Raw genomic sequence first — 23,764 nt, 5'->3', positions numbered from 1 at the left:
ACAGTTGAACAGATGGTATCACATACCAGTATTCTTTTACCATACCAGTCCCAATTCCTATTCTACAGCACTGAATTAATGTGCCACCTCAAACCATTCTCCCACTGCCCCTCTAAACACTGCCTCTTTGAAACTGCACACTTTGTTTCATGAGTTACCACAGAACACATTTGACTTCAGAGCAAGGTTCTTGCCAGGAAGCTATTTATATAATACTTATTGCAAATTCTTTTAAATACTTCTCCTTATTCCTGCTAGCATCAGAATGCAAATTTCTAAATACCTCCACAAATGCAAAGAGAAGAGCATTTTCTGTCATTTTCATTTGTTGATGAGCATGATTCAGTTTAAGACCAAATGCCTCCCACTTTTCCTTCAGTGGTAAGCCTGCAAGCAAAACAAATTTAAAGTTTGTACATCAAAACAATATCATAAAAAAATGTTTAACAACAATATTTTATTCAAGCTGTTTCAAGCACAGAGATATAGAAGTAAGCTTGACTGAGCAACAAAAACATTCAAGTTCTACAGATAATGCATCTTAGATAATAAAAGTAATTGCATCTTGTTGTTTTGGTTTTGGGTGTGTGTTTTTTTATTTTTTAAATTTAACTGAACACTAATGACACATGGGCACAGGTAACTTGTAACTTATTCCTCCCTGAGGAACCAATACTTATTCTGCACTTTGCTCCAGCATGACTGTTACAACCCTCTAATTACCAGAGAGAGAAAGGGACATGTTAAAAAAAATCCCAATATATAATGCTCATGACAGAACAGATTAACAATGAACACTTCAGTATCAACAAAAACACTGTTTATCAGCAGTGATTACAGTTGTTTAAAATCACTACCTGAGCTACATACAGCATCAAAATTCCTTAAGTAACTTTGCAAGTTACAGATTTCAGCTTGTCTTTATTTTAGGATTGTCAATTCTTGCAACAAGTGGTCTTTCCTTTTTGTTTTTCTTTACATTTGTGGTCATCTATTTTAACATCTGCATATTTAGTAGAACCAGTTACAAGAAGAGTAAAGATAAARTACATAATTTATTTTACTTCCAAACTCAAGGAAAGCTACAACTTCACTTGTTCTGCTGGTCTAGAACCAGAAACAACTCTATGCAAGACTAAGTATCAACAGTACCTCAGTCCTAAAATGGATTGTGACATACAAAACAAGAAAAACCTACTTGGAGACAAAACTACACTGAAACAAAATAAAGCACTAGGCAAGTCAGCATCACCGACAGAGGAACCAAGGCAAAAGCAAATTCTTAACATTATTACTATCCTAAAACAGTTATTACTTTGGGGTTGTTTTTTTTGTTGTTGCTTTGCTTTGTTTTTTTAAATAGGACATATTTGTGAGACACAAGCAGGTTCCAGGACTGAAAGCATGAATGTATTCACATAGAAGATTCAACACAAACAACCAGGGCTGCTCAGCAGCACAGCAAACAAGTGCTGAGTGGACACCAGGTGCGAAGGGTACCACAGGGTAGACAATTCAACCTCCACACTGTCAGACATAGCTAACAGCTGAAATGAGCTATAAAAAGGAAAAAAAAAAACCAAAACAAAACGCAACCACTATACTATCAGAGTTCTGAATGTCTTGTCGCAATGTTGACACTGCATTTCTCAAAACCAGAAAAAAGACGTAATATAGGGGGAGGAAAAAAAACCCTAAACCTCAAACAAACCCGAATTAAAAGAAAAAAAGTCACCAGTATCTATCCATCCTCTGCAGTGGTTCAGAACTAATGTGTATTTGATCAGTCTGAAATCTTACCAGCTGCATTTTCTTTTACTTCCTTATTAATAGCAGATTTATGAATATGTTGCATTAGTTTTAGCAGATCATGCCAACGTTTTTGCCTGTAGCAAGTCTGAATGTGTCCCAAGAATGTTTGATTTTTCTTCCTAGAGAAAGTCTGAGAGAAGAGTTCTTCAAAAGACTCTCGCAGAGGTAGCCAGATCAGCTTGTTATCCACGGGCTTGTAACTGAAGAGAAGCAAGAGAGTAATTATGTGTGACAATAATCTGTGAACTTAAAAAGAGAAAACAACCCCAAAACCAGTTACTTGAAACAACAATATGCTGCATGGATGAACCCTTGTTTCTGAGTTTTTTACTCAACTAACAAGCTAAGTAAAATTGTATATATTTAAATGCACCTCATGAGGCAATTTTGTAAAGACAGGAACACCCAGATAAGCAAAATATTTGTAACACTACCAAACAATATTACATTGSTTGTGAATATTATATCATCTTTATATGGAACAGCTCAGCCATTTTTAAAGACMTTGGGTTATGGTTTTAAATTACTTMATCACACAGAGCTCTGCACACAATTCAGTGAAACAGCTCTGTTCTTCAGCAAGGACAAGAAGGCTTCTGCATGCAAACATGCTTACTAACACATTTATCCTACTATGAAACAGACACTGCCCATTTGTCATGCAGGACAAACAAAAGAGCGGTCACTAACTCACCCCCCTAATAGATCTGCTGTGTCACTTTGTTGGTTCATGTTGACAACCCTCAAACGGTGTCCTTGAAACAGAAAGAAGAACCATCAACTTGTGGGTTTGTTCGTTTGTTGTATTTTAAATTGCCTTTATGTAAGTTACAATTTTCACACGCTATTTACCTGTAATGTGAGCTAGGTACTGAACAGTTGAGGTTTTACCAGTTCCTGTTTCACCAACCAAAAGYACAGGCTCTCCTTTGACAACACACACTGCAAGCTGTTCAATCAATACTGCAGAGGGCCGTGTGGCAGCAAAGGTATGTTTTGCCCTRGAAAAAGAAAGCAAGTTACTCAAAATTCAGATTTATTGCGCTCATTTCAATTTTACCTTCATATTTTTTTGGTGGAGTGGTTTGATTTAGGATTTTTTTTTCAATATAGGTCTGAAAATAAATACTTCTCAGACACCCTTCTAAGATACTTATTTTTCTCAAGATATGACCTACACATTCACGGTTTCCAAATAACCTCCTGGCCAATGGAGTTAGCAACASGCACTACAAAAATCGCCCTTTACAAAAATAGATTCATCAAAATCTTTTTGTAACAGCTGAGGATCTACAGTGCTTTGAAGACACTCTAGTTCAAAGAAGCTAAAAATCTTCATGCTTTTGTTGTCAGAAGCATGATGCATATAATCTTAAAGATACACAAAGTAAAACTGAGATCTCAAGGGAAAGAACTCTCACATTCCTTTCATTACAGTGAGAATATCCAACTGGCATTTTTCTTRACCCTGTGACTTGCAGTCTATTCCATTCAGCACAAAATATTTTGATGCACATGGAAACTACAGTATTCTACCTTTGTACAGTGAGAGACGGGTTTTGCTTCCTCACAAGACGCACTCTTCCAACAGAGACTTCTTGCTCCTGTATCGAAATTTCTGGTTTGTACAGYTCACAGAAGAACTCCACCTGTGAAAAAAGCATCAACATTTCCAATACTAATGTTACTAACACCACACTCACAACACCCAAACTATGCTACCAGCATTACTTTGTAGCAAGCTAATTTTCAAGGGTAAAATCCTGTATTTTGCAGTTTTTAAATASTCATCAGCTRAAATAGTGAAGGACCTCAGAAGTGTCTTTATCTCTACAAACAACTTTCAGCTCAATAACTCAGTAATAGTCTTTGCCACTGAATTTCTACTTCACCTACTTCCATAGTAGTTCAACTACACAAACTTGAACAGTCATTTTAACAATAAACAAAACAACCTCCCTTAAAAACACTCTTTGGGTAAAAAAGGATATTTTGCCACTTGCAGGGAATAATACATTCCTGTAATGAAATAATGCAAAGAAGGATAAAGAGAAAAGCCCACAGAACTTTCAGGGATGCATCTGTCAACTTAAAAGTAACAAAGGAGGGAGTATTTTTTCTACAGTCAGAAATAGCTGACAAAGAGATGATTTAGTTTAATTCTGTCATTTATAGAGCTCCAGAGACACAGCTGATTTTGTAATCAGTGAGTACAGAACAAGTACCAGTGAAAATCATATTTCTCTCTGATCCCTCCATTTAAGTGATTAATGTTCAGTGCAAACAACTGAAAAAACCCACATTCTTTACTGCCCTGTGCACCTAATGGTATCACATGCTAAGGCAGCTGTGCTGTTCCAGTTGTGCTATCCTTCTTTTGTTCTAAAACAGGTTCCCTGGAACTTTTGGAGTAAAACAAATGCAGTTGAATATAAAACAGGAGAAAAACAGATCCTGGGATGGAAAGGAGAGCAAAAACCTCTTTGGGAGAGAGAGGTGGGCATATTTCTTAACAAGAAATAGCATAATGTATTTAAATTAATCACAGAAAAATTGAAAGCTATACAATACTTCCAATAAAGATAAATTTAATTATAGCTCAACATACCTTTTTCTTTGAAATGTTTAGGTAACTTCCAATAATTTTTGCCATTTTCTGTCTGCTCCCTTGGTTGGACAACATGGCTGTGAAACAGTCCAATGCCTGCCAAAGGGAAAACCAACTTCTTGAATAATAGTTTTGTATGATTTTATCTGACAAGCACCCTCTTAATCTAAATGAGCCCAAATCCAATCCAGCCACTGTAAACAAAACTATTTCACTGTCTTCAGATCAGTCAAACAACAGACTTCAAAATAGCATAATAAGAACTTCTAAACTCCCTAATGTAGTGGGTTTCTACCAAAAGTAAAAGCTTTTCAATGCACAGTCACGAAAGCTATTTTTAGATAAACAAACCAAAATGGAGAAGGAAATAACATGGTAAAGTCTCACATCTCAAAACTGCCCCTGACTGATGCACACCCAAAAAATTCCCARCCTGGACTGTAAACTGCTGAATAGGAAAGCAGAAAAGCAGCCTCATATTAGAAGAAAAAGAAAGGTCTCAGTCATATGCAATCCCAGCCTGTAGCAGTTAAAATCATTTTGCACCATRCTGTTTGTATGACAGCAGTAAAGTCTTTTAGCACCTTACTGCAAACAACTTAGCAGCAACAAAAGCGGCTCATGAGAAAGATCACAAACATTCCAACTACAGTTCAATTGCTTCAAACAAAACCAAATTTCCATCTCGCATTGCCAGAGAGAGTATTTTGTGAAACAATGCTAGAATTTGGGTAATCAATTTCTGGATTAAGTCTTACCGCACCTCCTGAAAAATATTCACTGATGTGGTTGAGCAATTACTGTCAAAGTTGTAGGCAATCCTGCTGCACCAATTCAGGAGGTCTCTAAAACAAAAAAAACAAGAAGATTTGGTACAAACATGCCAAAACACACAGCACCTTCTTTCATGTTCAAGAAAAAAATCATGTTCTTATGCTCCACCAAAAATATTAGGTAATAACCACAGCTAGTATTTATTAACTAATTCACAAAGCACTACAGAAATTCCAGATGAGCAGAACTGAAATTTTGTAAAAGAGGAAGAAATAATTCAGCATCAAGCCACATTTCACCAAAGGATTTCTGAAATTAATAGTACATTATAGATCACGTTATTTTCAGTCACCTTTAGGTTATAATGCTGAGAGTGCTCAGAATGAAATAATCTAGATAATATGCTCAATTGCTGAAAACGTTATCATCTAGCTACTGAGAGAACATTATACAGCAACTTCCAGTTCTTAACTAGTACTAATACCTTGTGTTAACAATAATTAGGAATAAATTCATATARCGTGATCCCAACAAAGTACTGCATGTGACAAAACCTAAACATTCCCCCACCCCCCCCMAAAAAGCAATTATAGCAAATAGGAAGTTTAAATAATAGAGAATGAGTTTCTTTAAATGATAYATTAATCATTACCTTAAAATAAAAAATGGGTTTTTCCAGTTTTTGAAAAACTCTCATTTCTCAAGTTTTTATAATTATTTTTTAAAAATTAGGAAAAAAAGAYAAAAGTAAACCCCTCTATCTTTGTAGCTAGCTGACTTCTAATAAGCACATAAGAAAAGACAACCTTAGAGACAGTTCTCGTCCTTCCAGGGTTGGTTTCTTATGTTCTGATCTTGATTCTGATGATCCTTCTGGTACATGACTGGAGCCAGCAGCAYTGTTTTCTGGTGCCTGGTATTTGTCTCCTGCAAGGTCAACGAAAATGTCCAGCAAGTGATCTGTCACAAGAGCAAGGTGGGGGTATCTCCTCTGGAGGACCTGAAAGGAGGAGCARAAAAGAAAGAAAATTAAACAAAACAACAACAACAAAACAAACAAACAAACAAAAAAACAAACAAAAACACCAAAAAAACCAAAAAACCCGAAGAAAACAAAACACCATCTGCATTGGAAGGACACCAACAAGCCTCCAATCTTTACTTACTTCAATACATACTTAGCTAACAAGCTACATGACACTGTTCTCCTACAATCTCTTACCTGAAGAAAACAGAAGTTATTATGCCTTCTATGATACTGATTTTTTATGCCAAAAAATTAACTTTGCCAACTCAACTCTACTGCAATTCACTTAATACGTCTGCACAAATACCAACAGGACGAACAAAAGGTACATTCAATCCAATCTGAATCCCAACCATGGCCATACAGCTTTGCAACTGATTACAGAAGTCCTTAACCTCCCACCCTTCTTTTTATGACTAAATTCGTCTGAGCATTCAAATTGTCTCCTCCGAGTGTCGACAAAGACACATTAGTGGGATAATTTTTCTTTTGTAATTTACTTTCACTCAGTTCTCTCCMCTAAAGCTTGCCAGCCAAAATATTGCTTCCCAAAATTACTTTTCACAGATACAGGCCAGGAAAACTAGTCCTATCCTGCCAGACTGACTTTTAAGATTAAGAAGAAGAACATGAGTCTGTTTTCAAGGCAAGCACGTGGGTGTTCTCTAAACGTTGCCTCTTCTATTACTAGYATGGAATCATAGTGTTTAATTTGTACATTTTTGTGACTTAAGCTACAAAGTTGCAGAAAAAGAATAAAAATAAGCTAATGGTAAGTGACATATCTAGTACTCAAGTTTCATTTTTTCATAATGTTTTAATAGTTGTTCTTGCCCCATTCCTAACAATGAGCTGATAAAGGACAAAAAAGGAAAAGAACGCACAGATATTAAATGCCACCTATAAATGTGCTGGCTGCTGAACAAGTCCAAAGGAGTGAATAAATGCTACTGAAAAAGCTATCTCCTTCATTCTAGATAAATCAGAACTTTCTCTTCAACTCTTCTGCTGGGTACTATTCACCACTTTTTCCCTTAACCAAGGGTCTTTTAGAATCAGATCCTAGCCCAAGCTCTGTATCTCAAGGAGAATCTCTAGAGAATTCTGTTCTCATACGAGCCCTGGGCTGCTTTAATTTTCTGAAGAACTACACAAAGTGAGCATTTCCCAGAAATGCTAACAAAAGAAGGATGTTAACAGAAGCAGTTATTTTCAATTGATAACTGACCAGCTATTTTTCAATTCAAAGCTTAGAAGTCAGAATAAAAATAAGTTCAATTTTCTTTCTTACTATTGCTCTCTGCTTTCAAGTCTCTGTGGGCCAATAAGTGGCAAAGAAACTTGATTCTCAGACCCACACARAGCAGCATCAAGGCAAGTTCCAGGCATCTTTGCTCCATTCACTTCAAATTTTCCTGACAAACTGCCTATTTRTTTCAAAATTGGCAAGACAAAGCAGAAATTATAAGAGTCTATTGTGGAACTTGAAGATCAAAATAAGGATTCAATTAACTACTATAAAACATTTATTACCCTAAGTTGAAATAATTATTCAGAGGCCACAATGGAGCAATACACCCCACAGCAACACAACCCATACCTCCTTGAGTTCTCCTTTGCTCATGTTATCCAGATGTATCTTGGTCCAGTATTTGTCCAGGAGAGCAGCATGGCTGCTTTGCTGCCTGTACCAACCTCCACCACAGCTGAATATCCTAAATCAAAACAACACAAGGAAACACAGCACGCTGAGAGTGGCTGAAGAATTCAGCATTTTCAGTGCATTTCTGTGCATCAAAGAACACCAAACATAATACACCAAACATAATACACCAAACATAATGCACAGGCATAGATGACACTGTTTGTCACTGGATTGTCACGTACCCTACCTTGCCTATCCAACTTTTCAAATTATGTTATCACAATGTTTTTCCCCCTATAATGCAAAATCTCCTTAGATATACTTTCAGAAACACTTAAATTACTGCCAGCTGTCTATCAGAAGCAACAGATAGAATGCTTTGTTAAAGGGGGAAACCTGACAGAAGTGTCCTGTGAAATATCTTAAAGGATCTGTGGTCTTGTTTCAGAAAAGCAGGAAAACCATCTCCAGCCCTGTCCCCTCAACAGTATTTTGCAATTATTCTTCCTCATYATCCAAATTCAGCTCTTCCCACCATACATTTCATTCCCTTTGTTCTTTTACTGCAGAAATAACCATTCAGCCATGTGTTTTTACTCACTGTGGAAGCAGCCTTGCACATGCAAAGCATTAGATTTGGGTTTGTGGTCTGGTTTTTGTTTTCTGGTGAGTTTTTGTTATTTTTTTTTTCTTTCTTGTATTGTGTTTGGTTTCTATTGTCAAAAACTATTTCCCAGCTATAAACTGCAACAGATTTATGGGATCTACTCTAACTAGCCCAATAAAAAMCATATTTTGCTGCTATACAAACTGTTCATTGATGTGCTGGTTTTGGCTGGGATAGAGTTAAATTTCTTCCTAATAGCTGGTATGGGGCTGCTTTGCAYTTGTGACCAAAACAGTGCTGATAACACAGGGATGTCTTAGGTACCCCTCAGCAGGGCTTGCAGAGTCAAGGCCTTTTCTGCCTCTCACCCCACCCCAGCAGAGGGGAGGGCACACAGGGAGATGGGAAGGGACACAACCAGGACAGCTGATCCCAACTAACCAAGGGAATATTCCACATCAGATGGAGTCATGCTTAGTATACAAAGCTGGGGGAAGAAGAAGGAAGGGTAGGGATGCTCAGATAGCGTTTGTCCCTTTTTTTTTGTTTGAAAATCTTTTGCTTTACCTAAACTCTCTTTATCTCAACCCATGATTTTTCCCACTTTTATTCTTCCAACTCTCTCCTCCATCCTGCTGCAGGGGAGTGAGCCAGTGCCTGTGTAGTGTTTAGCTGCTGACTGAGGTTAAACCATGACAACCCGGCATACAGAAATTAAAAATTATTAGGAAATCAAGCAACCAAAAGAGTTGAATACAAAAGACTCAATTCCAGAAAAATAGATCAGAAGGAAAGAATAAATGTATAGAAGGAAGACAAGAGCAGGGAAAATTGTTAAAGGCTTTGAAATTAACTACTAAACATCTGAAAACCATGTAACTGCCATCTCCCATATAGAACCTTCTAACCTTTAACCTTGATACAGTATTATGTCTCGCTACAGAAGTAATTTTGACTTACTGAGGCACAGTGAAAAAATCAGGCATGGTATCTTTTTCTGGTTAGAAGACATTACAAACATCTATACTGACATAAAACTTTCATAAATAATAAACTTTTTCCACACTATAATTCCTAAAAGCGGTATTTTGTCTTGGTGATAGGTTAGTTTTGTAGTTTCCTCCCAGCAGGGTTCATTCCTTCAGCCCTGTTGAAGTGACTTTTCTGTACAAAGATTCAGATTCGGCCCAAGGTTGTTTTCAAGTGAAAAAAAAAATAATTTCACAGATTCTATGGCTTCCGTTGTTTGTTAACTGAAAATTGCTAAAATACTGTTACACAAGTACCTTGCACTTGAAAGTACCTTGGACTTAAAAAGAGTATCTGTGCTCTCAATCTCATTTAAGTTTACAAACCTACCTCCTGGTTGCAAAAAACTGGAATCCTGGTGCTACTTTCAAACAGTCACCACGACCTGGAATCAGTAAYTCTCTTTTCTCCAAAAGAGGAATCAGCACAGAGATCTGGAGAGAAAAAGAAAAATTACAGAACGATTTTTTTTTCGTGGAACTAACAGACAGGCACAACCATCCACACTCATTTCACACTTCAGATGTTGGAGCAATTCCACTGAGCACCATTACATTACAGCAACTGTCATTCCCACAGATTGCATTTCAAGTGATGCTAACAGGAATTGCAGAGTCCCCAGTAATTTTAATGAGCAGTGGAAGTCACAGGTGTAATGTTCATCTACCTTTTGCCTCCTGTGTTCAAATTATAATTTAAGAGAATGGAAATGACAGCCTTTACACTGTAAGTCCAAATCAAAACTATTTATTTCTAAACTACCAAATAATTTAGTAGACACATTAAGATTAGAARCTTTATTTTCTTTATCTGCCTGAACAAAGATGACTTGTATCTCAAAAATTTTATTCTCAAACCACCATTTTTCAGTGTATACACTGCTACTCCCAGGAGAGTTTGGTATTAAAGAATTTATCCTTCCCTGTCGAAGGACAGAAATGGTGGTGCAAAGAAAGGAGGTATGACCCTTCAGCACAGAGGGAGGCACACAGAGATCCTTTGATATGGAGAAAGCAGACAGGATGCCTGCAGGGAGGACCTGAAGAAAGGATTTGATGAGTGCAGGATACCACTCAGGGCATGCTTATCATGAGTGAAATGAGTTGAGCCCACAGAAGAAAACAAGTGCACAACCCCCAGGCAGAGAACTATCTGTACATACAAGCAACATTCACTTGCTTTCTTAAAAACTTTCTATTTCTAATATCAGAAGACTAGAACCTAATAAACAAACTGACAGGTTATTCAGTCACACAGTGGATGCTTTATGGAACAGGTATCAAAGGAAACCACCACCAAAATGTCCAGCAGGSCTATGCAGCAAAGCATCTCTAGCACATCATTCTTGCAAATGCCTTGTTTTCAGTAGCCATTACTTCAAGAGGCACGATGATGACTAACTAGTTGTTCTGGAGCTGAGAACASGAAATAGGTTAAAACTTAAAATGCCTGCTGCAACAACCCATTTTTAATATGTAGGAAAAAAAAATGTGGAAGTAAAAAAAAGCCCCACACAAAATGAACACCAAAAAGAAAAATCTTATTAACAGCACCGGCCTCATAGATCAAGAAGACTCTGTGGTGTTTAGGGCAACATTTGGTTTTAAATACCAAAACATTATTAAATAGATACACAGATCATTATCAGTATCAACTCCATTTGTCAGAGTGAAATCTGGCATCAGTGGCAGGGTCACAACTACTCTGTAAAAAAGACAAAAACTAATGAGGTGAGCTAAAACAAGGTGAACAAAGACAGGAGAATTCTTTCTAACCCCTTCTAAAAGAGCAGCATTTCCACCATGCTGCTACAGAGCCCTGGTGATTACAGACTCCCAAAATTGCCATTGAGGCCAGCACCTTAAAGCAAACATAAACCTACATACCACATCCAGAGGGGCGTAATCAATATCCTCCAGAAGTATCCAGTGACCCTTGGTGACAGCTTGTGTCAAGGTGCCAGGCTGCCACACAAACTCCCCTGGCACATCTGTGCATCGATACATACCAAGCAGCGTCTGTGACAAAAACAATTGACCCATTAGAGCCCTGTGCATTACATCCCTAAAAAACTCAGAGAAAAGGATGACAAATATGACCAGCATTGGGACATAAGTGACACTTAGCCTCCACCTTACTCAGCAATCTGTCTGGTAATCTGTGCCCAGCATTGCACTTTTTTTTAATTAAGGAGAAAAGCTTCCCCTCTCCAGTGGCAATTAAACTGAAACATAACAATTAAAACAAACCAGGTAATTGGAACTAAATTTATGAGCTGTGTCACCCTAATTTACAAGCAATCTATAGTAACATGGAAAACTAGGGTCTAAGGTCACACTGAACTTGGTTTTATGTTTTTGAACAGCCTGTGACTAAGGTGGCATGGAGCCATGAAGCAAGTTATTCAAAGGTAAAATCCAATCAAAGCTTTGCTTTTCTCTCAAATTGTAACTTCAATATTAAAGCATGGCTTAATAATTGAGTTTATGGTTTAACCACTACATATTTTACATCCTGAACTTCATTACTTTTTCTTAATAAGGCAGGGTCTTAGTCTTGTATATGAGAACATACAGTAGTGAGATGGTGAAACCAGGTGTTCATGCAAGCAAAGAAGGTGCTTATGCATGCTAATGAAAATCTTATGATAACTTTTGGTAGGTATTAATCACCTTTGAAAACTAAATATAAATTGAGCCAAACAACATAAATCAATTCATGCTCCAAAATTCTATATGCAAAACAAGAACAACATGAAATTTTCTAAAGACAGAGCTTAATCATTATTATGTAAGTGCAAGTCACCTCAAGATCCAAGTATCTCACTTGCCTCATCTTAATCACAAAAAAGGCATCATATTACACTGACATTAGCTCACTTAAACAAGTGTTCACACAACCTTTGGCACCAGAATCCTGCTTTTTCCAATAACAATATTTTTTTTTAAATTAAAGAAAAAATCAATAGAGCTCTTCCACATAGAAAAGCTCTGATAAAATGCAATTYAAATTACACAGGTACAGCACAATCATGCAAAGAATTTAAAACCTACTGAACTGGGTTCAGTAAAGGTTTTAAACTGTTACTTTTCTTCATGTTTATTTCTCCATTCTCATCAATAGTAAGACCAATTCGAAAGAGCTGGGCACTGTAGGGTCCTTGAGTGAAAACACTGTATTATTAGAAAATTAAGACGCTTTACTTAAAAGTTATGTCTCATCATCCAACCAAAAAACAAATCCACCACTTACCTTGCTGTCAGTCTGATCTCCAAGCTGAACTTTCAAAATATGAGGAGGTTTTGCTCTTCCTGTAACAGCTGCTAAATATTCAATTAAAGAAGTTTTGCCACATCCTATTGGTCCTTCTAATAAAACAGGAGTCTGATATGCTACAGCAATAGCAAGGTTTTGAAGATTTGTGAACGCAGACTCGACCAAAACAAAACTGCTGGTGCTATTCTCCTGTTCAAACATAAAATCTGGGTTACTACACAGAAATTGTTACTTCTCTTACAGATTATACAACACAGAACTATTATGAAAGTGAATCTTAAGAACTAGAAAAATTGTGGCCTGCAGATCTGCATATCAAATAAAATAAAGGAGTCTAAAGTTGTATTTAACAAAAGATATTAAAATAGATTTCATGAAAAACCTATTATAGGTGACACACTTAATGAAAGTATACATACAGCTTGATTCCAAGGGGAACTCACACTGAGTTGTCAGTACAGGTTCAATYATAACTCATGTCAGTCTAATAAAATTTGCAATATAAGTGAAACTAAGTCATGAGACTGGATCTAAATCACAGAACAAATCAAATAGCAGTTGCATTCAGATGATGCAAATACGAGTATTAACTGAATTAATATTATTTACTTCTTAGGAAGTCAAAGTATATGATCATTAAACTTAGTGAATGAAAAAAGAAAACGTGTATTCAATAACATCTTCATTTTATTCAAATGTAAATAAATGCAGTTTATTGAATGGTAATCGACCAATGTTAGAGATAGTCTCCAAATATTCTGATTCTCTAACAGTCACGTATCAATATACACCACAAAAATTAGTGYTTTGTGCCAAAAGGCACAGAGGAAAGAAAACAAGAGCGTTGAATCAAGCATCTTTTATTTAAGCCTGACCTTTTTTTCAGCTATAGCCTGATGCATTTCTCTGGAAACAAGAGAACCTTCWTCCTTTCAGTTTGCTCTTATGTCTTCATCAGACCTCCTAAGCTGTCACTGGAACCTCCCTATTGCAACTGGAACTATACTGTACACCACACCAGTGGAATACCTGTGGCTATTAAAAAAAAATAAAAGCATTCCTCTCAGGGAAGTTCTCTCCTCCCTCATAGAAAARGAGTATTTTTTCAGTAATCCAGTTTATAGCATGGCCTGGATTCAGCGCAGCTGCAGTGACACTGCCATGGGAGTAAGAAACTTCTTAAACAGCTCTATAGCCTCACAGTGAATTTCAAACCACGCTCTCAATCCTACACAAAACCCCAAAAGACTAGAAAACAATCAGTCCAAAAGCAGAAGTGGGGAGAAAAATGAAGGAGGCAGGGTGGGGAAGAGGGATGTAGAGGGAAAGTCCTCTTTCCTTGCTTCCGCTACTCAAAAAATTCTGGACACTGGTAGTCTTCACTTATTTCTTTGTCCTGTTGTAGACCACTGTTACAAAATKAAACAAAAAAAAAAYCTCAGCTAAGAGCTAAAACTGGTACGTAGAGGAGAAAAACAATCAAGAATSCTGGCTGTAGCTACAAAGAGGAATCTGAACAGCTTAAGTTAAATCGCAATTCAGAAGAAAAAAGATTAAATACTGTTTGTTTAAAAACGTTTATGTCTTCAGTGGGCTTCCCAAAACTGTAAGGCATTATATTCTGCATTGCACTTCTCTCAAGTGGTGACTTTAAATGCTTGTAAACTTCCTTTCCCCTTTCTCTGCCTTCTGGAAGAGTTTAAATAGCAGCCTTGTTTTCTTTTCAGAGAGGAATTGAGCATATGTTTGGAGAAAGGCTGCTTATACCATGCCCGTATAGAACAAAAAAAAGCCTATGCCATGCAGGTAAAAGCAACTGTCCCCGATCCTGACTTTACTCAGCTATGGATTATCACCCTAGCTGAGATTGGAGGCTGAATATTCTTTTGTGGTATGCTCCTACAAACTGCTACATGATGACAAAATAAACAGCACTATTGCTCCTTCACTGCYTCATTCTGTTGCAGAGCTTCTTTGTGGTGTCTGTATTCTGCAACACTAGTCTACAGCACACACTGAGAATGATAACCACAGTATCTCAATGCCATTCAATCAGGAAATTAGAAATTCCTAAACCAARAATGTACTGGTTTAACCATGGATTACATACCTGCTCTTCAGAAACTTGCTGTAATCTAGGCAGCACAATGCCACAGACAGCTACTACACGYGCAGAGAGGTCGCCTGACACAACATCTCCTTGTGTGTAGTGCAGTTCTTTCTCCTTTTGCCAAAACAASGAGTCTGGATTAGCCAGAACTAGGGCTTTTTCCACATTCTGCAGCTGAGATTCTTCTAGCAACCTGCAAAACCCATGTTTATTAACTCRGCTGAAAGCCATCAAGAAATGCAAAGTGTTCCAAGATTTTAAAAGTTCTTACTTTAGTCTGAAATGTATCAGCTCCTCAGGATTGAATATCTTCTTCAGGAAAGATAATTTATGCTCATCATTCATGCACGTAACCAGAGCAAGACAGTTTGAAGTATACCTAAAAATTATATTTAGAACACAATATGTCAAAACATAGTCCTAAGAAATGTAGTTTGACAACTGTCAATTGCCTACCATCAAGTTTGGAAAAACGTGCAGAAAACTTTATTCATAGAAATTATTTTAGCACTCTGCTTAACATTCTTTCAGAAAGGTACCTTAGAACTGGGAAGAGCAATTCTATCATGGCACASTTTTAATTTATACACCAATTAGCTAACATTTCTCTGAGAACTGAATTATCAGCAGAAATATAGTAACTGAAAGCATTTCCCAAATAAATGGAGGTTAACATATGAGACAAGAAAAATGAGGTCATCTTTGCCCAATTATTTTTTTCTYCTACCATTTCCCTTCCAAAATTGCATTTCATGCTATTTCTAAAGTAAACCTAATGCAATGAAATCAATTCTGAGTGCTTAAAAARGACAACTCCTGAGTTGTGACTACTCAACTCAAAGCTGTCTTGCAACGAAAGAACGTTTAATATAAATCATAAACCATTTGTTATAACTGTTTTTAACTTCCAAATACAAAGTTTTCAATAAGTTTGATGCAGGGGAGGAAGAGTAGGCAGAAAATTGTTTCAGGACAGAAGTTTAAAAGTCAGATCATTCACTTACTTAAAACTATTGTCTGAACACCAGGTAAACCAAGTCTAGTCAATGAATTGTAAGTTCTCTTTTTCTGAGACAGTCTGTCATTTTGAAGAGCTTCATAAAATGACTGATAGATTTGACAACACTCTTGTTTCTGCCCTTCCTAAATTATACACCTTACTTAAATTATATGTTACTAACACAACTCTGCATTTGTTTTAAAAAGTGAAGACTATTAAAGATCTTGTTTAAAATAAAAGGCACAATCAATATTGCCACTGATATAAATAAGGTGAAGCATGTGATTAGGTTGGAGCCCTGCAGGCAGACACCTGACATAAAACACCTGACCAAAATCCCACACCAAGCCTGTAACGAGGCCAAAAGGAAGCACAGCTTAAATAAGCCAAGTTTTACAGCTGCTGAGGTATCTATATACAAACAACACAAAACGAGACCAACTTGGGCAAACTGAAGTTATTTGGAAAGATTCTCTAGGCCATAGTTTTAAGCACAACTAAGAGCTAGCTTAAAATGCACTTTGTGATAGATCACCATTGCTCTGAAAAGGTCACTTAAGAAGTACAAGTACAGACACCATTGGTACAGATTTCTGGTATTATTTGAAGATGCCTTCTATGGCATGTGAACATCATTAATTACAATTCAGGATACAGATACCTCTATTCAATGAAGAAGATTTGGAGGTTTTCACTTACCAACGGACTAAAGTGTCATGACTCCTTAGGAGTGGAATACACACACTCCAATCCCACAGCTCCCGGAACACTGATGGCTCCTTTTGTAAAAATCTGTAGGCTGCCTCCATGAGGTCCCGTAACTTCATTCGTCTGCGCCCATATCGGACTGTGTTTGCATCTGAGCTCTCCAGGAAAAGCCTCTGGAAAACTGGTGATGTAGTTTTGAAGTATCTTAAAGCAAATCTTTAAAAGAGAGAGAGAGAAAGAGATGTAACACAGACATGTAAGTCAGAAGAAAGAAAACCAGACACTTATAAAAACATCAGGGTACAGGTCCTAAGACAGTAATTGATGGTACTGAGAACTAAGGCCTATAATCAAATTTGTCCCCATATTTGTCCCCATGTGGGAAGAACAACCACTTCAGCAATGAGCTGATAACAGATACCTTACCATATTAAAATCATTACTTAAATTATCAAGGGGAAACAATACTGTCTCTGGTGAAAACTCTGATTATTCTTGTTTACTGAAAAAGTTATACTGATTGCTACTTAAGTGACTTTATATTCWGCCAGCCTAGAGGTCTAATCTTAAATGCAGAGATTTTGGTTGCGACTATTTTCATGGTGGCTGTTTTGCTTTTCTGTAACCATAGATGAAAGTCACATTGCCTCTTACAACATGACCTAATCAGGCCTTAAATYTTAAAAAGTTTAAATTGTGTTTGAGACTTGTATTTACTAAATAATTCTTTTCGTTCAAAACACATTTGTTACTGTGGGAGACAATTCAAATCCTGACACCGCCTCTCTTCAGGAACACAGCACACAGCGCCTGTATGAAATGTTAACTCTAATGTTAATGGTTAATGAATCAAACAAYTGGCCACTTGCAAAAGCAGAGGTACTTTGTGCAGGGTCACAGCCCAGGGGCAGAGGGTGTTACAAGCTGAGGTTTGGGCCATCTGGAAGAGGCTGATGAGCAAATCCTGCAAGGTGGGATAATGCTTTTTTTCATGACAATGTCCTCCCTTACACAAGTGGCTCAGCTGTGGAAACTCCCCTGGGAAAAGCAGCAGGACACTCACACTGCAGGTTTTCATTCCTTCCCATGGGGCATACCTGGCTCGACCATGTCAGAGGCAGCTGTCACCTCTCAGGAGGAGTCACAAATCAAAGACCCTCTGCAGCACTCCCAGACGCGCTTTGAGGAGCTTCCACCAGAGAACTGGGCATGATCCACAGTGTTGCAACAYAATGAGAACCTCCCCCCTGCTAGGRGGGGTACCTGGGTATYYCCATCTGAAGCTGAGCATTTATTAAGCTATAGAATTTTATGTTCTGTGGGCTCCCCCCACCTCCTGATGGATTAAAACTTTGATCATCGCTTGGACCAATGGACATTGAAACTGAAACCACAAAGTCTTGCCACTGGATCCATGGGTAGTGATAYCCTTCTTRTCTTATCYTCTTTCTTTYYYYTYMYWYATWYWTWWWTRWWYKTTWTWWKYTWAKMTWKTRYWWTRYTWYWMKWSKWRAKRWWAWAATARMWWWGYWMCKYMTYTCCWTTSCAWYGMAAYYRWWYKRWWMTAARAYWRWMTATATRYATAKGTATAAATGCACCAGYCAGGCAGTGTCCTCTCTAAACMATCCCAAGGGATCTATTACCAAGAACTGAGTTATCCTGGCCTCCGGGGGTGGGCTGTAACACTTCCCAAGTTCAAACATTGATGTCTCATTACTCACGGCAAAACATCAGGGTGGTCAGCAACCAGCTTGCTCATTGCTACACACAGCCTTTCGTGCCGATCGTGGTTGATTTGGCCACCAGCTTTAATGGCTTCTGCATTTCTTTCCAACAAATCCAGCAGGATGGGCCGAACCTGACGGCTGATCAACAGAGTGCATTCTTTATCCAGCAATAACTGGGCCAAAATATTGAGGATGCACTGCCGGTCCTGCTGAGTCCARACCTAAARGAATSRGAAGTCAGAACAGAATGGAAATTGRTTTTGACTTCTGAAYTATTCATGCAGGAGTCAGAAYGAATTTCACATGAACAAATAGTTCAAAAACARAAGGGAATCCAAAATCCCGAAGCAAATACTCAATGGACACAGTTCTTTGAATTGAAGAAAAATATTACAATATAGAATGAGTAACATGCAGAATGATACACTAAATAGGAATTACAAAGTAGTTCTAAAATCCTAAATTATACTTTACAATTGAAAGATAAAGCAAACTTTTTTTAAGGATTAGGAAAATGTTATAACAACTAATATTTCTTTCTCCCTAGAATTTCCAATTATTTAAACACCTTGGTCTCGTGACAGCCACAAAACATTTAAAAATTTAAGTTTAAGTTGCTTCATGMTCACTACCTCATACAAAAAAAGAGGCATTCGATCAGTCATGATCACAGCCTTATTTCCACAGTTCTGACAGGAATTACAGCAAGCAATGGTCTAAAAAAGAAGCAGCTTGGATCTGCAGTTTTGRAGTTGAAATTCCTTATTTTTTTATAGTTATACAAAAATGGTCACTTAGTGCTTTAAAATATAAGGAAAAGCCGAAAAAAAGAAAAAACAAAACCAACACACCTTACTCCTCACATCTCCCTGCTTTTACAAAAGGTAAGTTTATCTGCTTCTCATCTGTCACAGCAGCATCAAAATTTTTTTTTAAATGGAGCAAGGCCCTGTTCATTACAAGGAATCAGATTTTGAGTGGCAAAATGACTGAGAAGCTGTTTAAAGGCCGAATGACTCAAAAGAAACAGAAATAAACTCCACTGGAAAAAAAAAAGTACCTCCAGTTTCCAAATCAATTATGTCTTTAGCTACTCAAAAAAGGCACAATAGGGTGCTTAATTTATTAACCAGAGCTTTCWATATCAAGCAAAGCCAGTTAACAATAAAATAGTAAACAATGAGACTGACTGAATAAAATTCTATATTTATATGTCCACTGTATAACAAACTCATGCCATTAGCAATTTTGCGAGAGGAAGCAGATTTTTAATCATTGTGAGCAGTACCCTTAGGACATATAAAACTGTTCAAAAGTCACAATGGTGACATTCTTATTTTACAAAGAGACTGTCTGATTTCAGAGCCGGAATTAAACATTTTATGGAAAGGAAGAATACTATCAGAGTGGTTTTCTTTAACTAAACACGGCTTTATGAAATACCAGCTTTCTCAACCAATAGCAATAGACAGCTGATCTGAAAGTGTTCAAGTCTGGGACAGTAAATCTGCACATGTGGCTCCAAACTTTAAGAACGCATCCCAAAAGGCTCTGCCCGCAAACATGGAACACAGACACACATTGGCTATTATTAATGAGACACATAAAGCAGGCACACCGCCAGCACTGACACCTGGAATCACACACAATCCCAGCTGCTGCTCCAGCAGCCCATTGCACATCTCCTTCCAAGCCTGCACAGTACATTTCTCAGTGCACACAAGGTGCAGAAATCTTAAATAATACCCAGCTTAAACCAAACTCTAAATTCATAAAAGAAAGGATCACAGCAATGAGCAATCTGGTCCCATGTGAAAGGCACATTTCTGCWCATGATTCACAGGTTACACCAGACACAGATTTAACACTGGGATACTTCTAAAGAGTCGGAGCATGTAAGGGCCACACACAGGAAATCTTTCTTCCCCTCCAACACAGGAACTCACATTTGTGCCTCTGTTCCTGCACACAACAGCTCTGCCACTGTATGACTGTGCAGCAGTCAACATGATCCAAATTAATCCCTCTCACAAAGTCATACATTGGGTGGGAAAATTGAATGGATTTTCCAAATAATCACACTTACTGGGTTTAAGATTACRGAAGTACCACAAAGGTGTGGTTTGGCCTTGGGAAGAAGCTAAAAGAAAACAGATTTGGCAGCTGTTCAGATCAGCAAGATAAACCAAAACACGAGCCTGCACTCTTCCTATAATCCACACAATTCAAGGGGGGGAAAAAAGCAGGGGTGATATGCAGTCTCACAGGGAGTACAGGYTGGAACTTCCTAAAACTCCTCCAAYACATCTTTGACAGAGTTGACCAGATCCCTCCCTCAAAAGAGAGGATGTAAGCAAGAAGTTTCTTGTTGATTTTGTATCATTCACATACTGTGTCTCAAAAATCACAGCTCTTCAAAAACTAGCAGGAGTTGTCCAAGATGGAACAAAGTGCAACATACCTTCCCTTATTTCTAATGTTACGTGATGCAAAGCCTAACTGATCTTTCAAATAAAATGCTGAAGTCCTCTCTACTGAAATTACATGATCACAGGGAACCAAAATACATACATTTGCACAAAATTCATTTGGAATTCTATGCAGGAAGACTTTCTGGCAGACCTTTGGTAACACAGCAGAGAGCCAAAAGCACATTCCAGCAGTTTGTGGAGACCTGTTGCTTCTACWGTTTGCTTAAGTTATCCAAAAATGTAAAAGTGGGAAACAAAGACTGGTTCAGGGAGCTTTTTATCCCATCTTCCTCATTAAGAGCACAGAAATTTGCTGTATCTTTGCAGAGTTCATGGTATATAAAAATAATTTACAGCAASGGCTCTAATTCTATTACATACACAAGCACAGGGAACAAAACCTTTCATCACCACATGAACGGTACCATAACTATGAACCTAAAGGACTGTTCCTTACTAAATAGTTGTGGGTAAGTTTCCTTCCTTTCGGAGTACTGAAGAAATAGGTTGGCAGAAAGACTTAAGGAAGGTGTAGAGCAAAGAGAGCTGTAGATTTCCAGAATGCATGCTTCCTGGGCTGCATACAAAACAACTTGTAGGAAATCAGGTATGATGTTTAAAGCTGGAGTTTATTTTTTGACAAGATAAGCCTAAAATAACCCCAGGGCTGCAATTTCCAASCCTGGAAACAGCAATTCAGTTTTCAAAAGGATGTGTCACTGTTAAGTAATGTGCTGTTCCAGAYTCCCTCTATATAATCACTCTTCAATAATTTGCACCTAGCAAGCCATTTAAAGCTGAAGCATATCTCCAAAAGTCACCAGAAGSGAAAGGACACRGTCTCTTTCCCAATCTCAGATCTCRGTGACTCACTTCTRGTTCACTGCTCCATCTGTCTGCTACAACAAGCATTCACATCATCCCTGTCTCTGTTTCTCCGCAGTTACTCTCTCTTGAAAAGCAACTCTTCATCACTGCTTCCCACCAATTAGCTTCAACTCAGGAATATATATTCATGTCAATTTTACTTTGATCCTGTGATTTGCAGCGACAGAAGAAAGAGCCATCTGTCTACCAACAAAGAACCTTGAGTATCAGTATGAAAGCCTTCCCCAACCATAACTGAGACAGCAACTCAGACTGAAAGCCAAGATTCTGAAAAAATATGATACTTCAGACTTTTCGCCTTCAAACAACTGGGACATTTCCTAGACACTCAAAGAGAAATAGAGACTGTGAGCCCCAAAAATGTGTACACATCTTAGGGGCTTCAAAAGCTCTATCATGAAAAGTATCAATAAAATAACATTTGATGTGCTGATATCCTGTTATTACATGTCTTCAAGCATTTCAGCGAGAGAAATGAGATTGGCYTCAACTCTCCCAGAAAGCAGGTGTGCTTTGAAGAGTTAAGGCAGCCAAAGCAAAGCCTAGAAAATCCATGCCTCTTTTTTATCGCACATGCTGTTTTAAGGTAACTAAAGAAGGCACGCAAAAAGCATCAGGGTAGSGACTAGTTACTGTCTCGGTGCTTGATAACAAAATGCCACCTCTCGCTRTCACGCTTCCAGAGTCACCTTAGGGCACATGGAAGGTACCTAAGATTCTAACAGCGGGGCCGAGCGAAATAGGAAAGGTACCAGGATACAGGAGAGCGCCTGCCTCATGCGCTTCACCTGTGCATCCCTGAAGGGGAGGGCTACCAACAACACCGGGGGGAGACAGACAGAGAGGGGCAGGAGGGAAGGAGGGAGAGAGAGGGAGAGAAAAAGGGAGAGTGGGGATTAGCTCCCGCCGTCCGCCCGAGGGCCAGGGACGGGCTGGGGGGGTCGGGCACACACAAAGTGCCGGGAGGAGATGGCGGCACGGGGCGCGGGGGAGACAGTGCGGTGCGCTCCCTTCCCTCCACAGTGACCCCTGCGAGACCCGCCCGGACGGAGGGAGGACGGGCGCCCGGGGGCTGCCGCCGAGCCCCGCGCCGCCTGCTTCTCACCTGCTTCGCCAGGAACCTGCTCAGCTCCGCGCTACTCTTCTCGTTCCTGCGCGCCACCAGCCGCAGCGGCTCCGCCAGGCGGAACCGCAGGTCCGCCGCCATCCCCCTCCCGTCCCGCTGCTGTCGCTGCTGTCGCTGCTCCCGCGGCCGGGCAGACCGGCGGGAGGCGCGCGGGGGGCGCAGCACGTGCGGCGCGCGGCGAACGCGGCACGGCACCAGCAACTTCCGCTCTGCCGCCGTCACGGGAAGCGCGGTCACCGCCCCGCCCCCCGGACTACAGCTCCCGGCGTGCACCGCGCCACTCCTCCCCGCTCCTCATCGCGGGCGCCGTCCGGGAGCGGAGCGAGGCGCTCCCGTTGGCTCGGGGCGCTGCAGGACCGCGCGCGTGGGGCCGCGATCGCCGCGTCCTCGGCCTGCCCGGCTCCCCGCTTCCCCGAAAGCCATCTGCCGCTGCCGCCGCAAGACTCSCCTGTCCGCGAGCCCTTTATATCTGGGTCAGGGAGGCGGCCGAGGGCGGGTGGCCGCGGCTCGGGCCACAGGAGCGTTACGCCCCCGGCGGCAGCCGCTCGCGGAGGCCGAGCGCGGCCGYCGGGCGGTAACGATGTCCCTGCAGGGGTTTGGCAGCGGCATCGCCGACAGAAGCAGCCGCCGGGATTAAACCTCGGGCTTTCCGGGAGCACTGCCGCAGCAGCAGGGAAAGGCACCAGGTGAGCGCGTGTGTCGTGCGGCGCTGCCCCGGGCAGCCTTCAGCGGCCGCAACACCGGCCTGCGTGACCAGCGAGTGCCGTGAGCTCCGCACCGGAGCAAGCGGGAGGGTCCCGGCTCGTACCGCCGGGAGCAGCGCGTGGTTTCCCGCGCTCGGGGCCGGGCCGGAATGGAGCCCGCGGTCGGGAAAAGGCCAAAGGGGCGGGGCCACGGCGGAGGGGGCGGGGCGYGGCCGCCCCACGCGCCTCACTTTGGCGCCAACTGCTCGGGGC

General features: G+C 39.8%; 2 protein-coding genes across 2 annotated transcripts in view; one reads left to right on the top strand and one right to left on the bottom strand.

The window, feature by feature from the left end:
* The window catches only part of MDN1 (midasin AAA ATPase 1), an 89,503-nt gene extending 66,534 nt beyond the window's left edge, over positions 1-22,969 (bottom strand). Inside the window, exons 1-17 of the mRNA XM_057379426.1 lie at positions 22,788-22,969; positions 18,318-18,544; positions 16,588-16,812; positions 15,160-15,267; positions 14,889-15,081; positions 12,755-12,967; positions 11,389-11,520; positions 9,833-9,936; positions 7,822-7,936; positions 6,001-6,194; positions 5,184-5,265; positions 4,421-4,516; positions 3,349-3,461; positions 2,665-2,813; positions 2,507-2,567; positions 1,801-2,012; positions 284-387 (exon numbers count right to left, since the gene is read on the bottom strand). Of these exons, the coding sequence (XP_057235409.1) occupies positions 284-387; positions 1,801-2,012; positions 2,507-2,567; positions 2,665-2,813; positions 3,349-3,461; positions 4,421-4,516; positions 5,184-5,265; positions 6,001-6,194; positions 7,822-7,936; positions 9,833-9,936; positions 11,389-11,520; positions 12,755-12,967; positions 14,889-15,081; positions 15,160-15,267; positions 16,588-16,812; positions 18,318-18,544; positions 22,788-22,889 (2,430 nt within the window). The 5' untranslated portion in view covers positions 22,890-22,969. The remainder of the gene's footprint in view (positions 1-283; positions 388-1,800; positions 2,013-2,506; positions 2,568-2,664; positions 2,814-3,348; positions 3,462-4,420; positions 4,517-5,183; positions 5,266-6,000; positions 6,195-7,821; positions 7,937-9,832; positions 9,937-11,388; positions 11,521-12,754; positions 12,968-14,888; positions 15,082-15,159; positions 15,268-16,587; positions 16,813-18,317; positions 18,545-22,787) is intronic.
* A 141-nt stretch (positions 22,970-23,110) lies between these two features.
* CASP8AP2 (caspase 8 associated protein 2) overlaps positions 23,111-23,764 on the top strand; it is a 20,672-nt gene continuing 20,018 nt past the window's right edge. Inside the window, exon 1 of the mRNA XM_057379419.1 lies at positions 23,111-23,494. The gene's annotated coding sequence lies outside the window, so the exon portion shown is untranslated. The remainder of the gene's footprint in view (positions 23,495-23,764) is intronic.

This window comes from Malurus melanocephalus, unplaced genomic scaffold, assembly GCF_030028575.1.
Source record: "Malurus melanocephalus ecotype Western Australia unplaced genomic scaffold, MMel_1.1 scaffold_405, whole genome shotgun sequence".
In the NCBI taxonomy this organism is placed as follows: Eukaryota; Metazoa; Chordata; class Aves; order Passeriformes; family Maluridae; genus Malurus; species Malurus melanocephalus.
This window is presented reverse-complemented; position numbering and strand designations above follow the sequence as displayed.